Source organism: Theobroma umbraticum, unplaced genomic scaffold (assembly GCF_002168275.2).
Source record: "Theobroma umbraticum cultivar Fairchild unplaced genomic scaffold, ASM216827v3 scaffold_81.0, whole genome shotgun sequence".
Taxonomy (NCBI): Eukaryota; Viridiplantae; Streptophyta; class Magnoliopsida; order Malvales; family Malvaceae; genus Theobroma; species Theobroma umbraticum.
Window position 1 is genome coordinate 1,300,396 of NW_018397268.1, and position 20,197 is coordinate 1,320,592.

The window sequence follows — 20,197 nt, forward strand, 5'->3', positions numbered from 1 at the left end:
TTTTTATTGGATTTGAATTAAATTAATGAAAAATATATAAAAATTGGAATTATTAAAATAATTAATTTATAAAATGTTATTAATACTATTTGTATAAACCAGCCAAAATTATAGTTTACAACACCAAAAAAAAAATCACAGATATGAGAATTACGTCATCACCATCGTAGACAGTTCTGAAGTCAACAAATAAATAAACGAGCTACAAACACTTTAAATGCTTTATACTTTAAGCCCATTCTCTCTCCGCATATCTGATGGTATGCCTTCTCAGCCACAGCTGATACATCACCATGTGAAACGCATCATACGGCTGCGGGGTCTCGTTCCACACAAAATGCTTACTCGCCACCACAGCGGATCCGCTCATTTCCTCGTACCCTTCCACCACGACGCGTCCCAATACCCTCTTGATCTCCCTGCCCCCGCCGCTTGTCCCCACGAACACAGCGATCTGTTGCCACGTCAGTAAATCCATCAACGGCATGTCCTGGACCGGACGGTCGGTGATCACCACAGGTACGCAACCGAAACTCATTGCTTCGCCGATCCCCGATATCTCCGGCCCGTACTCGAACAAACAGAACTTACTCCCGGCAAGTCTTTCCTCGTAAGTCATCTGATCCGACGGCTCAGATTCAACCAAAATCTCGGGATCAGCTAAAAGCTGTTCCACCAGGTTCGACTCTTTCACCCAATTATACCTCACGTAAGCCAAATGACTCGTACTCTTGCTTCCCGGAGCGTGAGCTGGAGCGTGAACGTTAGCAAGTGGGGGTAAACTAACATCCTTATGAGGAATAAACAACCCGGGCGTCGTCGGGAAACACGAGATCTGAACCGAGTTTTTCTTCAACTCGACCACATTCCGGTCCGAGCCATGGCCGACACCCGAACAAGAAAGGAAAAAATGATCAGCTCCGAGGGTCCGGTTCCAGTAAATAAATTCCGTACGATAATCTCCGACAACGCGCGCGGCGGAGCGTGGCGAAAGGTCGGAGTGGAAAGAGAAGGGGAGGAAGAACAAATGGGCTTCTTCGGGGTTTTGAGTAATGAAGGGACTGTGGAGAAGAGAAGAATAAAAGAGGGATTCGACTTTGGAGTCAAACGACAGCGTTTCCGGCGGTGGGTAAACGTAAATTTTGAAGTTCTTTAGCATTTTCTGGTAATTCTGAGGGAGGATCGTGTGGGAAAGGTAAGGGGAGGAAGTGAGGGCCGTCGAGAGCGTGACGAAAGCAGTCAAGAAGAAGAAGCAGAGGAAGAGAGGAAGAGAAGACATTTTTCTTTCTTTTTCTTTTGGGTGGAAAAGGGTAGTAAACAGAGAGGGAAATGTTTTGTTGGGATTTTAGGGGGTCGTTTGAAGGGATTTAAAAAGGCTTTTTTGGATTTATTACGTTGATAGGAACGTCGATGGCACGTGAAAATTGGTGACCCGTCTGTCTACTTCGGGTACTATTTGGGATGGTCACCAAATGGTTAGCAAATAAGAAGGTCTTCATTCAAAATAAATCTTATGGAAATTCAATGAATTTATTTTTTGGATCGAGATTACAATTTTATGGCATAATATTTTTAAAAAATTTTAAATTATTTCAATGAATTTTATTTTTATTATGTTTAATTAAATTTATATATTTTTATTTTAAATTAAAAAATATTATAATTAATTATTAATTATTATTAATCAAAATATTAATCAATTTTTTTATATTAACGTAATATTAACGTAAAATTGACATTGAAAGTGAAAATATTTGTCACATAAGTGTTTCACGTCATCCTTCGCAACGACATATCACGTAACATAAAATAATAAATAACATTTAATAATAATTTTAATCAAATGTTAGTTAATAATAAATACCTATTTTGTTTCAAAATAAAAATATAAAATTTTGTTTGAACATAATAAAAAATAAGATTTTATTTAAAAAAATTTAAATAGTTTAACATTTTTTATATATTATATCTTTTTATCAAAACGAAAAAGTCAAATTTTGATGTAGTTGGTCCATTCATGCCTTTTTCTTTTGATTTGAGTAATCTTTTTCACTTTTCTTTTTGTTTTTAAATGTGGAGGGAGAAATATGAATACTATTATCATTCATTAAATAGATTTTTAAAAACACATATTGCTTCATTCTCATTTTTGTTTTTACTATGTCTAAAGCTTTTATTTTATTACCTCCTTTAGTTCTTTGTTTATTTCTTTTTGTTTTTATATATAACTTTAGGAAAATAAATTTGAATTTATGAGCTCTTTCACATATAAATGGTGGGTAGTATAGAAGATATTGTCAAAGCAAAGGTCCATGGGGAAAATAAAATATCAAAGAAATCATAAGAGAAAAGAAAATTTTGACATAATAATTGAAAAAATGCTTAAATTATTTAAGAAAATTTTAAATAAGTATTTTTTGTCTTTTTGATGCATTAAATTAAGTTTTTATATTTTAATTTTTTTTCTTAAATAAACCATTATAACTAATAATTAAATATTTATCATTTTATTCGACATGATACTGATTTAAAAATAAAAGATATCACATAATCATATCAGCATACCACATTAATATATTATGTCATCATCAACTATGACATATCAGCATGGTCATGTTATATAGAATGACAAGTGATATTTTAATTAAGTTAACCATTAATTATACATATTTATTTAATTTAAAATAAAATAATAAAAAAATAAGAATTTATTTAAAATTTTTAAATAATTTATGAATTTTTTAAAGCATAAGGTTGAAAATAAAATTCATCAATTTGTTTGGATAAATTAGGAAAATATAGTTGTCTCATAAAGATAGGCTCACAATTGTCTGGGTGGTGTAGTTGGTTATCACGCTAGTCTCACACACTAGAGGTCCCCGGTTCGAACCCGGGCTCAGACATTTGTATAATATTTTGTTTGCTACCATATCATCCCATTTCTCTTGATTTAGACATTTATATTTTGTTTGCTACCAAACTTAGATACACATATTCCAGTGTGAGTGGACAGGAACTTTGTCAACTCCCCATGAGTTAAAAAAAAGAGATTAAATGATTCTAACTTCACCGTCAGTGTAATAAATAAAATGGAAACTGACAAAGCTTTTGTAATCCTTGAGCCAATGGAGTACAAGAAATAAAAATCCCAGCTGCCTTTTGTTTTTGCTGTTTGATTTCACTTAATATAATAACGTACACAATAATTTATTTTTAGGGGTTTTTTTATACTAATTCCACTTGATTATAAAAAAACATGACAGGGCATGTAAGTCTAAAGTCTTTCAAGTTTTAATCCTTCCTCCATTGCTAACAACAATGGCACCATTACAAAGAGCTTCATCTCAAAACCCCTAAAGTTTTATGCATTTCACCCATCCAAACCATCTTGTTACTGAGCGCTACATAGCACAAGAATACATATGTGACGCCTGCAACACTTTAGGGCATGGAAGGAGCTACCGTTGCCCCATGTGCAACTTTGATCTACACGAGTATCGTGCCACATGTTTGCCTGCACCCTCAGCACGTGTTAACTCTTGTGAATTAACAAGGTATGGGACTCGTGTTTGATCTGTGTGGAGAAAATGTCGACGTGATAATTTTTCACGTGTCACGTTTGTAATTTTGATGTACATCCACTTTGCACTCAAGTGGTGTCACAGGTACAACACGCTGGCCATCCACATCACCTCTTGATGCTCCGGCAAGCGGAGCCTAGGTGGTGTATGGTGTGTCACCGCACATGCACGTCGTGGCGGTACAAGTGTGACGCTTGCAACGTGGACATCCATCTGGAATGTGCTTTTGGGCCATCGAAGAAGCCCTTTGGGTTCCACCGCCAACTCCTAGCATCGGTTAGGCAGTTGGAGTCTCAGCCCAAGGGCCTATGGGCCATGTTGGACCAGGTCCAACATTTTGGGGCTGTCCTAGGGAGTCGGAGGATAAAGATTTACTCTGCTGTGGGTAAGATTGCAGGCTAGGGTGCTGATTTGTTCCATACCGGGAGTCCCAACCGGTTGGGCTTAGAGTTAAACTTATCAAATGGGCCAAAGGCCCAAGCAAACATGTAATATCTTTTCGATTTCTAGTAATTCAATTCGTACAAGTAATTCACTTCAGCTTGATGGTTGTTTTTCCCAAGTAATTTCAACTGTTTTGTATTTATAACTCATTATAAATTTATGTTACTTTCAAGGACATGACATGAATCCAAGTAATTTACAGTTTTAAGTAGCATAAATAGTATTGTATATTGAATGTTATCCAGCTAATAAGTCTCTAAACCCAAAAGGCAACTCTAGTATGTTGTATGGAATCTAACTAATTAAACCAAAATAACACTATTTAAAATGTGAAAAATGTTAAAATTGTAAGAAAAGTAGACAGACTTTGTCTAATATTATATAAATAAAAAGAATATAAAATACTTAAAAATAAAATTTATATTTTTATTGTTTTCTATCAAAATCTTATATTTTTATTTTGAATCAAATAAAATCTTAACTAATGTTTAACTAATTATTATTAATCAAAATATTATTTATCATTTTATAATACATGGTATTAGTTAATCATTTTTAAAATTCATATCAAACATCGCATTATTATCACGTGATATAAAAAATGATAAGTGACATTTTGACGAATGATAATTAGTTAATCATTAAGTATAAAAACTTATTTAATTTAAAATAAAAATTTAATTAATTATAATATAAAAATAAATACTTAATTAAAATTTTTTGTGTAGTCTATGCACTTTTTAAACCATTATCTAAAAGCTTTTCATATAAGAAAGCAGTTTCCCGGGCCATGAACGTTTTATTGATAAAAGGCCCATCAAACTTTTATTAAACAAAAAAGGGAACGAAGTAGGCCCATTACTTGCCCGAAATCACGTGAACCAAGCTGGAAAATCAAAAAGCAATCAACGCGTGAAACTCAACGGTCCCCGAAAGGCGCGTGCCTAGAGAGAGAGCCCTCTGAGAAATGTACCGGCAAGTCAAGTATTTCCCTCCCTCGTCGTCTCCGTTGCTTCCAAATTACGAAAAAACGCATCGTTTTCTTCTTTAACTAATTTCCACTTCAGGAAGAAGAAAAAGGAAAAAAAACTCCAAAAATTTCACTCTTTCTCTTCATTTCTGAGCTCGATCTCTTACTCTTCAATGGACGAATCATCGTATTCAAATCTTGCTACCAGTCATTTACTCGGCTCAGTCCCTGTAAGCTTTAATATTCTGTTTTTTCAGTTAATTTAGTAGCATTTTATTTCATTTCTATTGAATTAAATTTTCGAGATTCGACATTTTTATGTAATTCGATTTCAAATTTCATTCGATTCTTAGGCTGTTGTTAGTGAAGAAAATAAAGCTTCGTATGAAGGTACTATTTGTTTTTTCAATTTTGGTTGTTTATAGCAAATTTGTTTCTATTTATTTATATTTGAAATTTGTGCAGTTCCTGAAGCGAATATGCAAATTTTCCCTCCAAATAATGGTGGCGGAGGAGGTAGTGGCCGAGGTTATCAAACTCTTGGAGCTCCAACTGGTATATTCTTTTTTTTTTTTTGTAATTTACTTTCTTGATATATAGGGAAACCTTAGTTAAATTTATCAGTCTTTTGTTTTTGTACTGTGAAATTTTATGACTAGCAAGTGATTATTTATGATATTGAGGTGATTAAATTAAAAATCTAATATATTTGCAATGATTAATGACTTGCAAGAGTGGTTTAGTAAGGAAACGTTGTTCTTCCTAAATTGATGATAACTGATGAAGAGATAAGCTTTCAAAAATCATTGCATCTAGAGTTACGATGTCGTAGATTTGGTCATTGAAGTGAGTGATTCTTCTTATTGGAACTTACATCTGGTAGGTTAGGGAAATTTAGTGAGGAAAGTAGACATTTTCAATGTACTTTAGGTCTGGATGAATATAATACATCGCAATTTAATGTTAAGTTTTTCTTTACATTCCAAATAGTAATCTGTTATTTTCATAGTCACAAATTTTCTTCTTGTAGGATGAAGTGTATGGTGAATATTGTTAAAAGGATTATTATATATCTTGATCTGATAATTTTTAATGAAATCGAGGAGCACTGTGGCTTCTGAAATAAACATTCGCCTGATTCATATATCTTTTTGGTGGTTCTGTTTATATTTTGAACTTTCCTGGAGTATTCTCTTCCTTTGTTTTTATTTGGTTGTGTGTGTGTCTCTTGTATCTAAGGAACGTAGACTATTGGTTTTGCGTTCATGTTCTAAAACACCTAAGACATTCTGGCTGAGGTATTGGCATTGCAGTTAGATGTAATTCACTGATGGAAATATTGTAATGCCTTTGTTTATTGTTATTGAAGGAACCTTAATGTTTAATGATCTCATTGTCTATCCTATGCAGAAGGATTTGAACAGCAATCACCAAACAACTGGAAGGGAGTGTTTAGTATCTCGTCATACACACAGTATTTTAATGTGGATACAGATGTTGTCATAAACAGATTGATGAGTTCATTTTATCCTGCCAGTGGGGATTTCTTCAGCAAGATTGATGCTAACCCTGATCTGTGAGTCTGCTTTCCCCTTATTCTTGGTTTTGCCTCCATTGTATCAAAAAATTGAGACATCCTTATGTATGGGTGTAAAAGCTGCTTTTGTCAAAGCCTCATCATCAAGTTTTGGAATGGAAATTTATCGTTTGTAAGAGAAAAGTTTATGTTCTTGTGAAGGTTAGACCTCGTAAAAGTGTAAAATCTCTAAGTGTATGGAAAGTTTTTTCTACTTCTCATTGCAATTTATATTGACTTTGAGATTATATGCTTTTATGAGGTCTAACCTCAATATACTTCTAAAAAGCAGTCAAAGCATCCATTGACATAAGCATTCTTCCTTTTGCAAGAAACAAGCTTTTTGGAAGTCTGAACCATAAGTTGCTAATCTTATTAAAAACATACTAAGTTAGAAAGTTTAGTTATTTGGTTCTTTATATTGACATGAATTGTTATAAGAGGGAAACTTTGCGAGAAGCATTAAGGAAGCATACTAGACATGATTCCAATTTTATATGAGACGGTGCATGGGGTTGTTATCTAAGGGGAAAAAGGGCAGCAGTAATAAGAACATATAGGCACACATTGGTTGCTTGTTTATTACATCATCGTCTATAATTCTTATCTTAGTCCTACCCATTGTATTTATGGTCATCTTTGCAAATGGCATCGATGGAAACAAGCCATTTATCAATAAAGAAAATAGGAAGGCAAGAGACAGTTAGAATCGCTTGATCTTGATGGTTTTATGGAAGTAAATGTTGAAATTAAATACACTAGGATTTGTAGTTAGTTTGTATTTGTGCCTTTTTGTTTGTCTCATACAAGAGACTCTTCGATGAATTGTTTGAAAGGTGGATCATGGATAGTCTGCCTTCGATCAAAGGATCTTTTCTGGTAAGTCAATCAATATATTGTTTAATGTATAGTGCTAGGATAAAAGCAGTAAATCCTCATCTGATGTCTTTCTAATGGTAACAGGGGACATGGTCCTTCTTTTGTTCTCCATCAGAAAATTGAATTCCTTGCAACTATCAATTGGTGAAATATACATCTGAATTCTGATTATGTAGAAATCTTGACAATGTAACAACTACAAGTAGATAGCGGTGATATAATGTGTGGTATTAAATTTTCATGATTATCTGTTTATTTAGTTTATTGGTCTTGATTTTTTCCATATCGTAGGTATGGGCTTATCTGGATCACAACTACCTTGGTCTTTATGCTCTCTTCCTTTGGAAACTGTGCCACGTACCTTATGCAAAAGCACAATGACAGCACTGCTTCTTGGAGCTTTGATGTCGGCTATGTAAATGTAGCAGCTTGTGGAATCTATGGTTATGCAATTGTGGTACCAATGGCATTTTACTTCTTGCTTCAGTATCTGGGTGCAAATGCTAGCCTTATAAGATTTTGGTGCATGTGGGGTTATTCGCTCTCCGTTTTCATTTTAACTGCAGTAAGCTTTTGTCTACATTAAGAAGCTCAAATTTATTAGTTATTCATTATTTCTTTTATAATCATCTGAGCTGTACTATATGGGCATATTTGCAGTTTCTGCTGCTTATTCCAGTTGAGATTCTTCGATGGATCATTATACTCATTGCTGGTACAGTCTCAGCCTGCTTTGTTGCCTTGAATTTAAAATCTTATATTGTGGGGAACGATCTTACATTGATGGTGGTTGCTGCATTCTTGTTGCAAATGGCACTTGCAATCTTCATCAAGGTCTGGTTCTTTCCATAAACCTCACTAAGTCATCCTATATGATCTATCTGAGCACCTAAAATCCAAACTTTGCTGTGTTTACTCTGTTTCTGGGAAATATGGAAAAGGAGATTAGTCGGAGCAAAATACCTCTTGAAGAAAAGCTTCTGTGTGTTTTGGGATTGCTTACATGGTGCGATGTAGTTTAGTGATTAATTTGAAACATGTAATGGAAGAGAGTTCTAGGAGCCATGTTTTCATGAGGTGCAGCAACCTCACTAATTTGGTTTTGGAGTCAGTCCATCTAATTGACTGGTTGTTGTTGGCCTACAACTTTTAAGAGACCAGCATCATCAGAGCAACCAGAGAATTGTCAATGTAATATTTTAAAATGGTGGAAGTTTTCGCATATGCACATGGTTGTGTAAATATAGTTGTCATGGTCTTTTTGCCAATCTGTAACAGGTCCCGAACATCGGAAGGCAAATTTCTGTGTCGAAAGTTAGGTCCTCTGTCTCTGAAACAGGGACGATCATTGGCATGCAGTGACTAGGTAGACTATCCCATTTGCCTAAAATAGGGGAGAAAGGGAGGGGGGAGGTTTTCTTTTCTTTGGTCGTGAGGGTTATTAGCAGTAAACGGACCAAATTTCATCCCATTTTAAGTATGTTCCACCATGAGCAAGGTCCTCCCGAGGGGATATCTGACTTGTGAAAAGAGTCCAAATCAGCTTGATGTTTCTGTCATCGGCTCTTAGTAATGTCAGCCCATAAGCTCGAATTGGTCAGTTTCCAGGGCTGCCGTCAGTTCAATATAACTTGGGTTTTGGTCTCAAAAACCAGACCCATCTTAGTCCTTAATGACCATTGATATTCTATAGTTATGTTTGATTTGTTGAAGGAGTCAAGGAGGCATATATTCTTTTTTCATTAGTTTAATAAAAACCCTTACCTAATGCAACAGCTAGACTCCACGAAGGGCCGGCTTAAGCTTAAAGCCACGAGAGCCCTTGCTTTAGGCCTCACATTTTTATAGATCACATAATTTTGTATAATAAAATTAATTATATTAAAAATATATAAAAATTAAAGTAATTAATAAAATATTTATTAAATTAAGTCTATTAAATATCTATTTTCTCCCATTTTCTATCTTTTATTATTTCTTAACTATTTATCTCAAATTCTCTAATTGTATAAAAGTTAAAATAATTAATAAAATGATATATTTTTTCAATTATATGTCTAATAAATTTTTATTTTTTTATCACTTTTTAATTTTTATAATGTTAATAATTCTCAATTATTATTTTTATTGTCAATGAACTTAATATACTTTTAATGATCTTCAATTAATGGTTTTTTTTTTAATTTCAACAAAAAGAGTCTCATTTAAATATTTAAACGTTTTAAGTTTTTAAAGATATTGAGCCGCTCCTAACTTCACGTAGTTTGGTCAATTTAGAAGTCAAGTAAAAGCAAAATTGTTCTTCGTGGGTTGTCGCATAGCCTTACATATCTAGTTAATTATCAGGTTTTTGACTTTGGATTTGGTTGTTTGATTTGCATCTAATCTTATCTGGTTGGCCCTAGCTGTATATTAATTGATAGAATTTTTTTTTTAAATATTAGATAAATCTTTATTTATAAGGTGGAGTTAGGTATTGAAGCTGTCTTGCTGTAACCAAATTCCAATTTTCAACCCACAACTAATCCATTTACAAAACCTAAAACTTAATCAATTCATAATAGAAATGATAGGAGCCATTGTCCCCTTATAATATTTAGGTTGACAAATTTGAAGTGCCCCTTAACTTGTCTTTAATCTCTAACTCAAAATACTCGAATGTGTCTTAGATAACAAGACATTTAAAAAAAAAAAAATTTATATTTGATACATTGTAAATATATAGTATTTGTATATTATTATTATTTAATTATATAGTGTTAATCTTTAAACGTGTAAGATAAATATTCAAAAATCTGTCAAAATTATAAATATTTATTTTTGAGATTTTTTAATTCTTATTTTTATTCGATGTGTGCATTTCGCTGCTGGATACGCACAATGCTCGTGCCCCATCTTGAGCCTCTTCGTCATTACGTGGAGGAGTTGAGACTTGTGCATTGTCCATGTTGATGTTGTAAAGGAATGCTGTATAGTTGATATGCTTGTCTCAAAAATTAAGTCATGTATGTATAAATATGAATTAATTTAAATTGTTAATTTGTAAATGACTCATTAAAAAATTTATAATGTATAGAATTTATATATTGTGTGTCAAATATAAATTTTAAAAAATAATATTATGATAAAGTTTTTAGTTAAAAAAAGTCTAAAATCATTTAAAACAAATTAAGCTCTTTTTTATTAGGAGTTAAAAAAAGAAAGAGAGTTACTAGTCAAAGAGAATCCTAGTCGCATATGACAACACGAATTACACGGATCTAAAACTATGGGAAACGTATTTGTCGCGACTTGTCCAGCTCGCTGACGGCTCCTTCCGCCGCCAATTATTTTAACCCACAAATTCCCACTACCCGCCAATCATATTTTGTACCCTTCTCTACCCCACCTTTCTTCCCATCCTCCATTCCTCTTCCTCCACGTCACCCCCTCACCACCGTCGCACATTAACATTGGTCCACCTCATCTCATCGCTGTACGAAATATAACATATTAGCATTTCCCTGCTCTCATATATATATATATATATATATATATATATAATAGCATCACGTTTTACTAATCCCGTCCTCAAAATATAAACCTGAGAGGATAGCGGGTTTGGCCTAAACCCTTATCAAACATCTAAATCCGTGGCGAATATATATATATATATAGAGAGAGAGAGAGAGAGGGAGGGAGAGAGAGAAGAAACACTGAGTTACTGAGTTGGAACAGCGACAACGGTTCGTTCCGAGTTTCTGAAATATGGGAGATATGGATCCTTCTCGAGGTTTTGTTAAGGACGTTAAGCGTCTGGTCATCAAGGTTCGTTTCTTTTTTTCCCTTCCAAATGTTGTTTTTAGACTTTTGATAAGTTTAATGAAACCAATTGATTGCTTTCTTCCTAAATTTTGTTATTGTTTTTTTGGGAAGTGAACTGGATCACAAGGCTAGATGGTATACTTAAGCCAAGCTAAGTGCATTGTTTGTGTTTGGGGTATAAGGATATTAAATTCTAAAAATAGAAGTTGTGTCTATTTCATTGCAAATGGAAATGTAAATTATCATTGGAAAAACTGAAAATTGGTTAAAAATAGTTTTTTTTTTAGGATGTTAAAATCAAATAAACTATGCCAATGGTTTTGTTAAGCTAAGCTAAGTGATGTTAAAATCACATAAATCATGCCATTTTTATTTGGGTATATGGAAAATTTGGGTCTTTGTCATTGTCATGGAAATTAGTTTATGAAGATTGGAAAAACTGAAAATAGGTTGAAAATGTATATAGCAGAGCATTTTTTATTAAAAGATAATTTTTTTAAGAGTCAAGATCTTTTTTTTTTTGGAATTGTGGGGCAGGTTAATCAATCGAAATTACCTTTAAAGTGCATTGTTGAAAGTGATGTCTATTTTTGTTTGTAAAGTTGGTTTTCACTTTTCAGATAGGAAATTGTGGTCATTTTCTGCCACAAAAGTGGGCCCTTACTTTTTTAGTATCGATTGATCTAGAGCAAGAATAGTCTTCTGGATATAGTAGTTATGTAATAAACATCTTAGCACATGTTTTGATGGAGGGACAACTAAATATTTTAAAAAGTTGGAGTTTTGATGATTTGGCAAACTGACTAATATTGAAGGTTGGGACTGCTGTTGTTACTCGAACTGATGGACGATTAGCACTTGGAAGATTAGGAGCACTATGTGAGCAGGTTTGTTATTTGTTATATACATTGTTACGATTGGAGCTCTGGGAGTTTGCACTTATTGTTTTATTTTCCTTTTAGTAACACGGTTAAAGTTTCAAATGATTTGCAGATTAAAGAATTGAACTCTCAAGGATATGAGGTTATTTTGGTGTCATCAGGTGCTGTCGGGATTGGTCGCCAAAGGCTTAGATACAGGAGATTAGTTAACAGCAGGTATTTTGTGTTTTCTTTTTCAGCTCTGTAGACTGATGTTTATGCCTCAAGTTTGTTGTGAGGCTAAAAAATGGACAGTGCTGCCATGCAACAAAAGAAGAAAAAAGAGGAAAGTATTAATATTTGGACAGTTTTCTTTGATAATTCTTATTCATTCTTGTCTCATGTTTTGCAGCTTCGCTGATCTTCAAAAACCGCAAGTAGAACTTGATGGAAAGGCATGTGCAGCTGTTGGACAAAATAGTCTTATGGCCCTGTATGATACATTGTTTAGTGAGGTGGTTACACATTCTCTATTTCATGGTTGCAGCAGACTGATTCTTTTTAAAGTTCATTACCTGAGTTTGTTCTTTCTTCACTAGAAATTTTCATTACTATTTCCAAGATTTTATATCACCATACATAGAGCTTGTTTGAAATACCTTCTTCTTTTTTGGCTGCAGCTGGATATTTCATCAGCGCAACTTCTTGTAACAGATAGCGACTTTAGGGATATAGATTTTAGGAATCAACTAAATGAAACAGTGGAGTTTTTATTATCGCTGAGAGTTATTCCAATATTTAACGAAAATGATGCAGTCAGTACCAGGAAAGCTCCATATGAGGTATTGCACTGATAATTTTTTTCTTTGTGAGTTGATGTCTCTTTATATCAACCTGGATCAATGCTATCCCTTTCTGCCTACAGTAATCTTATCTAATGCTAGAATGAAAATCTTCATCATAAGTAGAAGCTTAATCTTAGGAGGCTGTACCAATACATTCTATATGTTTTCATGTCTTTTTATCTCAATACCTGGATCAATGCTATCCCTTTCTGCCTAAGGTACTCTTATCTAATGTTAGAATGAAAAGTGCTGTTCTTCATCATAAGTAGAAGCTTAATCTTAGGAGGCTGTACCAATACATTCTAATGGATCTTAAATAGAAGCTTATTTCTGAAGGCTCTAATGCATTTTTAAAACAGATATTGTGAGATTTAACTTTTATGTAGGTATAAAAAAAAAAGAAAAAGAAGAGACCTGTTCAAAAGCTTTTACTCATCTTAAAGTTGTTCATGATTTGAGCACCTTTGCAGGATTCTTCTGGTATATTTTGGGATAATGACAGTTTAGCAGCTCTACTGGCATTGGAACTAAAAGCTGATCTTCTTGTTTTGTTGAGTGATGTGGAGGGTCTTTACAGTGGCCCTCCAAGTGATCCAAAATCAAAGCTAATCCACACATATGTTAAGGAAAAGCATCAGGGTGAGATTACCTTTGGAGACAAGTCGAGGGTGGGTAGAGGGGGTATGACTGCAAAAGTAAAAGCTGCTGTCAATGCAGCTGATGCTGGCATTCCTGTTGTTATTACCAGGTATGTTTCATGCTTTATTCTAGCTTTAGCACTCTGCAATGTTTGACTGTATCTTGAAACATGTTAAATTTAATAAATAGGGTCAACTAAAATGATAGAATGCTGTTGTTGCTAGGATTACGATCATTTAAAATGGAATGAACCTACTGGCCAGTTTCCTGCTGGTAAGTTCATCAAGGGGTAGGAAAATTCCAGCAATTTAGCCCTTCCTGCCTCATTCCAGCTTTTTACTCTTTCTAAGAACCCTTACACATTGTTCTATAAATTGCAACTCAAGGAACAAGAATGAAAACGTATTTGTCTGGAGCCTGTAGATTTTGCTTTTAAAAAAAAGTTGCTGCCTTCATATGTGATGCTGCCATGCTGGTGTCAGCCATTTGCCTTGTGTCTAATTGTCAGTAATGTCTCTTTTGTTTCTTATAAAGTGGGTATGCAGCTGAGAACATACTAAAAGTCCTCCAAGGAAAACGAATTGGTACACTCTTTGATCAAAATGCACATTTGTGGGAACCAATTAAAGAAGATGGAGCTCATGAAATGGCAGTTGCAGCAAGAGAAAGTTCCAGAAGACTTCAGGTAATACTGCATCGCTTTGTGGCTCCAAATATTTTGTGTGTTTATTTTGTTATGACATTTGGTTCCAACTGCCAACTTCACATGTTGACAGTCAGCTGTACCTTCTTGACTAGTGGCATAAAAAACTTAACGGCAATTGTTCTTCAGGCATTGTCTTCACAAGAACGGAAAAAGATTTTACTAGACATAGCTGATGCACTCGAAGCAAATGAAAAGGTGATCACTATCGAGAATGAAGCCGATGTTACTGCTGCACAACAGGCTGGATATGAGAAATCCTTGATATCCCGGCTAGCTCTGAAGCCTGGGAAGGTAAAATGCTAAATCTAGTTCGTCCATGTTTGCAACTGGAATTGCATTACGGTTGCTGTTTATTACCTCTCAGCTTTGACCATCTTTTCGAATACCAAAAGCAGATGCAACCTTTGTGCACCAAAATCTGTTGGACCTTGCCCCTTCCTAGATTAATTTGCAGTTATGAGTTTCTTTTGCGCTGTTGAATTTACTCTGTGTACTTGACAGATTTCTAGCCTTGCAAAGTCTGTTCGTGTGCTTGCTAACATGGAAGACCCAATTGGCCGTGTTTTGAAGAAAACCCAGGTAATAAAGAGGTAGTCATACACTGAGGTGTGGACTAACTGAAGGCTCATTCTGTTTGAAAAGTAGTTGTTCAATTTCTAAACCTTTACAGAAGCAGGCCAGAAAGGTCCCCTTCTTTTTGGGGGTGGGGGGATTTTATTAGAGACCAAAAGCACGTTTGGTTTTGGCCAGAGCTGTTATTAACAGAATTGGACGAACTTTTTTGCAATCCAATGATTGTTTTTGCATTCAGCTTGCAGATGGACTCATTTTGGAGAAAACATCAAGTCCTTTGGGTGTTCTTTTGATTGTTTTTGAATCTCGACCTGATGCACTTGTACAGGTAAATTGGACTACAATTTGAAAGTCCTTCCACTATTTCTCTATGGTGTAGATAAGGTGAATGAATAAATAGATTATTTTATTCCTAAAGTAGACTGTTTGTTCCTACCCCTTTGTATGTTAACCTTTTATTTGGCTTGGCCAAGGGAGGAAAAAGCAAAAAGCTAACTGCATGCTATGATGCGGAGTGAAGAGCTATTTTCTTGTGTGCCTAGTTAATTTATATGCTTCTTGTTCTGAATATTCCTGTGGCTTTATGTATGGTATGAATAGATAGCCTCGTTAGCTATCCGAAGTGGAAATGGGCTTCTCTTGAAAGGGGGAAAGGAGGCCAAGCGGTCAAATGCTATTTTGCATAAGGTTCGGATTCTAAAACAAGTTTTCTGGATTATACTGAAATGTGCTTCTTTGTCTAGATTTGTTTTCTGAAATTTTATCATCTTGTTTGAATTCACAGGTAATAACTGAAGCCATTCCAGACACTGTTGGTGGCAAAGTTATTGGACTTGTGACTACAAGAGAGGAGATTCCTGATCTTTTGAAGGTTAGTAGTTCTTAAAGTGACCAATCATTAGAACATATACTTTACAACAATGGTGTACACTTTGATTTGTAACTCAGCATTAACATTTATGCTTCAGCTTGATGATGTGATTGATCTTGTGATCCCAAGAGGCAGCAACAAACTTGTTTCTCAAATCAAGAGTTCAACCAAAATTCCAGTTCTTGGTCATGCAGGTTAGATGGGTTACTATTGTCTTACCCATTCATCATATGCTTGGCCTGATGTGGTGATTTTATTTTTAGAAGGAAAAGATACTGTTGCCTGATTCTTATGTAGTGAACTATACTGTTTGTTTCAGATGGAATTTGCCATGTATATCTTGATAAGTCTGCTGATATGGATATGGCAAAGCAGATTGTTTTGGATGCAAAAATAGATTATCCTGCTGCTTGTAATGCAATGGTAATTCATCATTCATTTGTCAATTTATTTCTTCCAGATAAAGTTTAGTAACAATTTCAATGTTATTCGTTGACGTTATATATTTTGTTTGAATATGTTCACATTGTGTTTGTCACATTGCATAGTTCTTTAATGCTTCTCTTTTCCTTTTGGCAGGAAACCCTTCTTGTACACAAGGATTTAGTGCAGACTGGTGCACTTAATGACCTAATTAATGATCTTCGTATGGAAGGTACATTGCAAACGGTTTCACTTACAAAATGTGATACTTAGAATATCCATGTTTGGTGCATGGTTAATTGTTTTATTAGAAAGTGAATAGATTGTAACACAACATTTTGAATACCTAATGGATAACCAACAATAATGCGTCTTCTGCAGGTGTTATTTTATACGGTGGGCCAAGGGCAAGCAACTTGTTGAGTATCCCAGAGGCACGTTCATTTCATCATGAATACAATTCAATGGCCTGCACTGTTGAAATAGTGGATGATGTGGGTGCAGCCATCGATCATATCCATCATCATGGAAGGCATGTTACTCACTCTTGGCAGAGAAGCTTGTTGATGTCTCTTCGTGTGCATTATTTTGTGTGGATATATGCCTATGTTTGCACTTTGCATGTGTGGATGGACATGGATTACCTTTTTTTCATTTTTCTGCAGTGCACACACAGATTGTATCATCACAGAGGACCGGGAAATTGCAGAAATCTTCCTGCATCAAGTTGACAGGTAAGACTTCAATTATCTAGTTTCTGACAGGTACAAGCTTGTATGCTTCTTCTGTTACTTTATTTCTTGATGACTTGCTGTTCTCTCATTGTACTTGTTACATCTAAAATAAGTAAATGCAATGGGTAATACTTTGATTTTGCATGCAAAAAATTACTTTGAACTTGGTGTGAAATCATTGGCTTCTTTACTTGTGGAACATCATATAATGTGTCCTGTATTTACATGGGCAGTGCTGCTGTTTTCCACAATGCAAGCACAAGATTTTGTGATGGGGCTCGATTCGGGCTAGGAGCTGAGGTATCATATTTCAGTTACTGTTCAGCATCTATTTAATATATCAAGTACATTGGTTTAGTGTCTGATTTTCTTCAATGACTGAATAGGTTGGGATAAGTACAAGTAGGATTCATGCTCGGGGTCCTGTTGGAGTTGAAGGGTTGTTAACAACAAGATGGTATGGATCTATTAAGATCATTTATCTATTACATATTTCACATTCCATATACATGCAGTTATACATATCTGTTACACATAGGGCATCCTTTTTGATAACATAAATTCTGTTGATCTTAATGTTGAGGATATTATTGCAAGATTACAAAAAAATTTTGAACAAATATTCTGAAGAACTTCTGCCATATAAATTACATGGTTGTCTTTTGACCAATGAAATTAATATTTGACATGCTAAGAATTGAAGTGGTTTATATTTTAAGGTTATTTCACATTATTATAATTCCCCCTTTTCATAAATACAGGATTCTCAAAGGAAGCGGACAGGTGGTGGATGGTGATAAAGGGGTCACTTATGTTCACAAAGACATACCTGTTGATTCTTAAAAATGCAAAGGCGAAATGCCTGAAGCTGCTGATGGGTTTCCTCTTTGTCATTTCTGTCTTATTATCCTTTTAGTTTTGATGGGGAAGGATTGGTGTTGGATAGGAGTCTTTGGTCAGGGTGTTATTATACCCTTTGTAGTATTATGAAATTCTAGTCATGGTCTATTCTTATGTTCTTTAGGAATAAATAGCAATTAAGTTATTTCTTTTGAGGGTGATAAAGAGAAACTGAGAGTAGTTTGGTTGTGGGGTACCCAAACTGGAGTAAAAAAAAAGTACTAGTATTCTGATGTAATTTGAATTCAGGGATTCTGCTCAAGTACTAAAATTCCCACCAATTCCAACCAATTGTTTTATTGCACTATATATTTGGGAAATTGAAAAGATGTCTTTCTCATTAGTATCAGAGTTTTACAAATACATAATTTATAGTTCAAAATTTTCAAAATTCCAATGTGGGTGATTATATATTCATTTTCTAGAATTTGTCCCAAAAGGCGAACTTAGTCCTACAATTCCCAACACTCAAATTCCTTGTAGTCATTTTCCTTGATGACAAGAAAGCAAATTGTGTATAGGGGGAATTCCATTTTTGGGCAATGGTAGCAAAAGTTGAGAGAGTTTGATGCTCCCACTTTGTATCCATTCACATCCAAAAGGCCCAAACTTATCTAGTGGATCCCAACTTTGTATCAATTTTGAATGGTGACTTGAGCCTTTTGACAACATGGAGTGTGCTAAAGCATTTCATCATATTCAATGAAATGAATAGTTTTAAGAGAAGAAAAAGTGGCTAATCCCTCAAAGAATAAAGGGATAAGAGCAGAGCACCTTATTCTCTCTCTTTCATGGTTTGCTGGCAGATAACAAGGTGGCATTCAAAGTATTATCACCATTCATCTAAGGAAGTAACAACACTAGCATTCTTGCATACTAGTTTCCAATTCCAGCAAGGCTTAAAGAGTTGTAGAATAGTTTACACAAGAGTGAGACAAAATACTCTTCAAATAGAGCAATATATGAGCTGAACATAATTCCAAGCATGTTCCAACAAACTTCAACAATTTCACAAACTTTTCACCTAAACAAAAATGTGCTTATGTTATTTAGTTCATAGAATAACTTGCAACAATGCTAGCTTTTTACCCAGAGGAGAATACACCAGGGCATACCCTTCTTCATAAACTATTGTGAGAAGCTATAACTCCTTCATTCTTCAATGAACTTCTTCAGGTTCTTCAACCACCTAAGGTACTCTCGACCATCCTTGTTGATCATGTACTCATGCAAGAAATTGGTAGTGCTCGGCTTAATTCCTCTGATCTCCAAATACTTGTGGAAAGCCTTTTGCAAGTTCTCATCCAAATCACTGAAAACCAAGAAACCAAATATCAGTTAAAGCAGAGGCAAAAACAAAAATCCCATTTTGTCCTATATATCCAATGCATCTACACATGAACTACAAAAAACTTACTGGAAATCAGGGCCTTCATAGGCAAGTACATCTTCGGAGTCAGGATTTCTAACAGTCAAACTGTCTATGGCAACCTCATCAGGGAAAGCAGTACAATTGAACTCCAAACTAGGACCACCTTTCTTTGAGACAGTAACAGCCAATGGGATACTTGATTTAGAAGGCTTTTCATAGTCACCCTCATCGTTGTCTTCATCCTCCTCTTGTTCATCACCAGTCACAAGATCAGGCATGTGAACTTCAACCTTTATGACTTCACCATCATACTCTCTTGTCAATGTTACAGTTTGAAGTCCAGGAGTGTCTTCAATTTTGAAAGGGAATCCACTAGGAGTTCCTTCAACCTTCATAAACATAATATAGGAAGGAAAACCAAACAAAATTAAGTACAAAATGAAAAGAAAATTAATACATTCAGCTTAAAAACAGAGTATCAATACTACTATAAAATTGCCCATGTAAATTTTTTCCACATCTTCTCTCAATACAAAGAAAACATTCAAAACCCACCACACTCAAACATTCATACAGTCCCCTTAGCTTCCCATAAACCCTAAATGGAAAAGATATGATTAGAACAAAAGATTGACTCACCTGGTCATGCTCATCACTCTCCTCAGCGCACTGTATCTCGGACTCAAGAACTCGGAGAAGAGACTCATCACAGGAGGTTTTCTTAGAATCGACAGCGGTTGAGAAATGAAGTATATTTGGGCAAAAACGGTTTACGCCGGGCTTCTGGGACTGGAAGCTGTGGTTCAAGGCTGTGAAAACACAAGAGTGATAGTTCCTCTGGACTCGGGTGAGTCGAATAGCGACTGGAACCAACGAGTTGGCTGATTTGCGGACTATAGAAGCGAGAGCCATGGAAACTGCGCTGAAACACGAAAGAGGTTTTTAGGGTTTTAGGAACAGCGAGATTCTTTGTTGCGAGGGTTTAAGGTTTTGTAAAGCTAAAGATTAATAGTACTAAGG

General features: G+C 34.9%; 4 protein-coding genes and 1 non-coding gene across 6 annotated transcripts; 3 read left to right on the plus strand and 2 right to left on the minus strand.

Moving 5' to 3' along the window:
• Nucleotides 1-49: 49 nt before the first annotated feature.
• Nucleotides 50-1,351, minus strand: LOC110425095 (putative glycosyltransferase At5g11130). The gene has a single exon (XM_021439898.1). It carries the CDS (start codon nt 1,277-1,279, stop codon nt 230-232), a length of 1,050 nt encoding a protein of 349 aa, XP_021295573.1. The 5' UTR covers nt 1,280-1,351; the 3' UTR covers nt 50-229.
• Nucleotides 1,352-2,829: 1,478 nt separating this feature from the next.
• Nucleotides 2,830-2,903, plus strand: TRNAV-CAC (transfer RNA valine (anticodon CAC)). The gene has a single exon. It is a non-coding gene; the product is annotated as a tRNA-Val (tRNA).
• A 2,079-nt stretch (nt 2,904-4,982) lies between these two features.
• LOC110425188 (Integral membrane Yip1 family protein) lies at nt 4,983-8,567 on the plus strand. Its single transcript, XM_021440017.2, has 6 exons — nt 4,983-5,225; nt 5,349-5,385; nt 5,461-5,550; nt 6,406-6,571; nt 7,742-8,015; nt 8,111-8,567. The coding sequence occupies exons 1-6, from the start codon at nt 5,169-5,171 to the stop codon at nt 8,300-8,302; spliced, it is 816 nt and encodes a 271-aa protein (XP_021295692.1). The 5' UTR covers nt 4,983-5,168; the 3' UTR covers nt 8,303-8,567.
• Nucleotides 8,568-11,001: 2,434 nt separating this feature from the next.
• P5CS1 (delta1-pyrroline-5-carboxylate synthase 1) lies at nt 11,002-18,148 on the plus strand. 2 transcript variants are annotated; one of them, XM_021439957.2, is made up of 20 exons: nt 11,002-11,257; nt 12,070-12,141; nt 12,248-12,351; nt 12,527-12,629; nt 12,795-12,956; nt 13,430-13,707; nt 14,133-14,283; nt 14,431-14,595; nt 14,806-14,883; nt 15,116-15,205; nt 15,478-15,564; nt 15,662-15,748; nt 15,846-15,942; nt 16,068-16,171; nt 16,328-16,403; nt 16,553-16,703; nt 16,837-16,905; nt 17,139-17,205; nt 17,292-17,362; nt 17,667-18,148. In XM_021439957.2, exons 1-20 carry the CDS (start codon nt 11,198-11,200, stop codon nt 17,746-17,748), a joined length of 2,154 nt encoding a protein of 717 aa, XP_021295632.1. In that variant the 5' UTR covers nt 11,002-11,197; the 3' UTR covers nt 17,749-18,148. The 2 variants fall into 2 exon arrangements, with proteins under 2 accessions (XP_021295632.1, XP_089641258.1); XM_089785132.1 differs by having other exon boundaries at nt 14,133-14,595.
• Nucleotides 18,149-18,735: 587 nt separating this feature from the next.
• LOC110425249 (uncharacterized protein At2g39795, mitochondrial-like) lies at nt 18,736-20,169 on the minus strand. The gene is made up of 3 exons (XM_021440107.2): nt 19,817-20,169; nt 19,223-19,566; nt 18,736-19,117 (listed from the first exon to the last, which is right to left on the minus strand). Exons 1-3 carry the CDS (start codon nt 20,087-20,089, stop codon nt 18,958-18,960), a joined length of 777 nt encoding a protein of 258 aa, XP_021295782.1. The 5' UTR covers nt 20,090-20,169; the 3' UTR covers nt 18,736-18,957.
• Between the last annotated feature and the right edge of the window lie 28 nt (nt 20,170-20,197).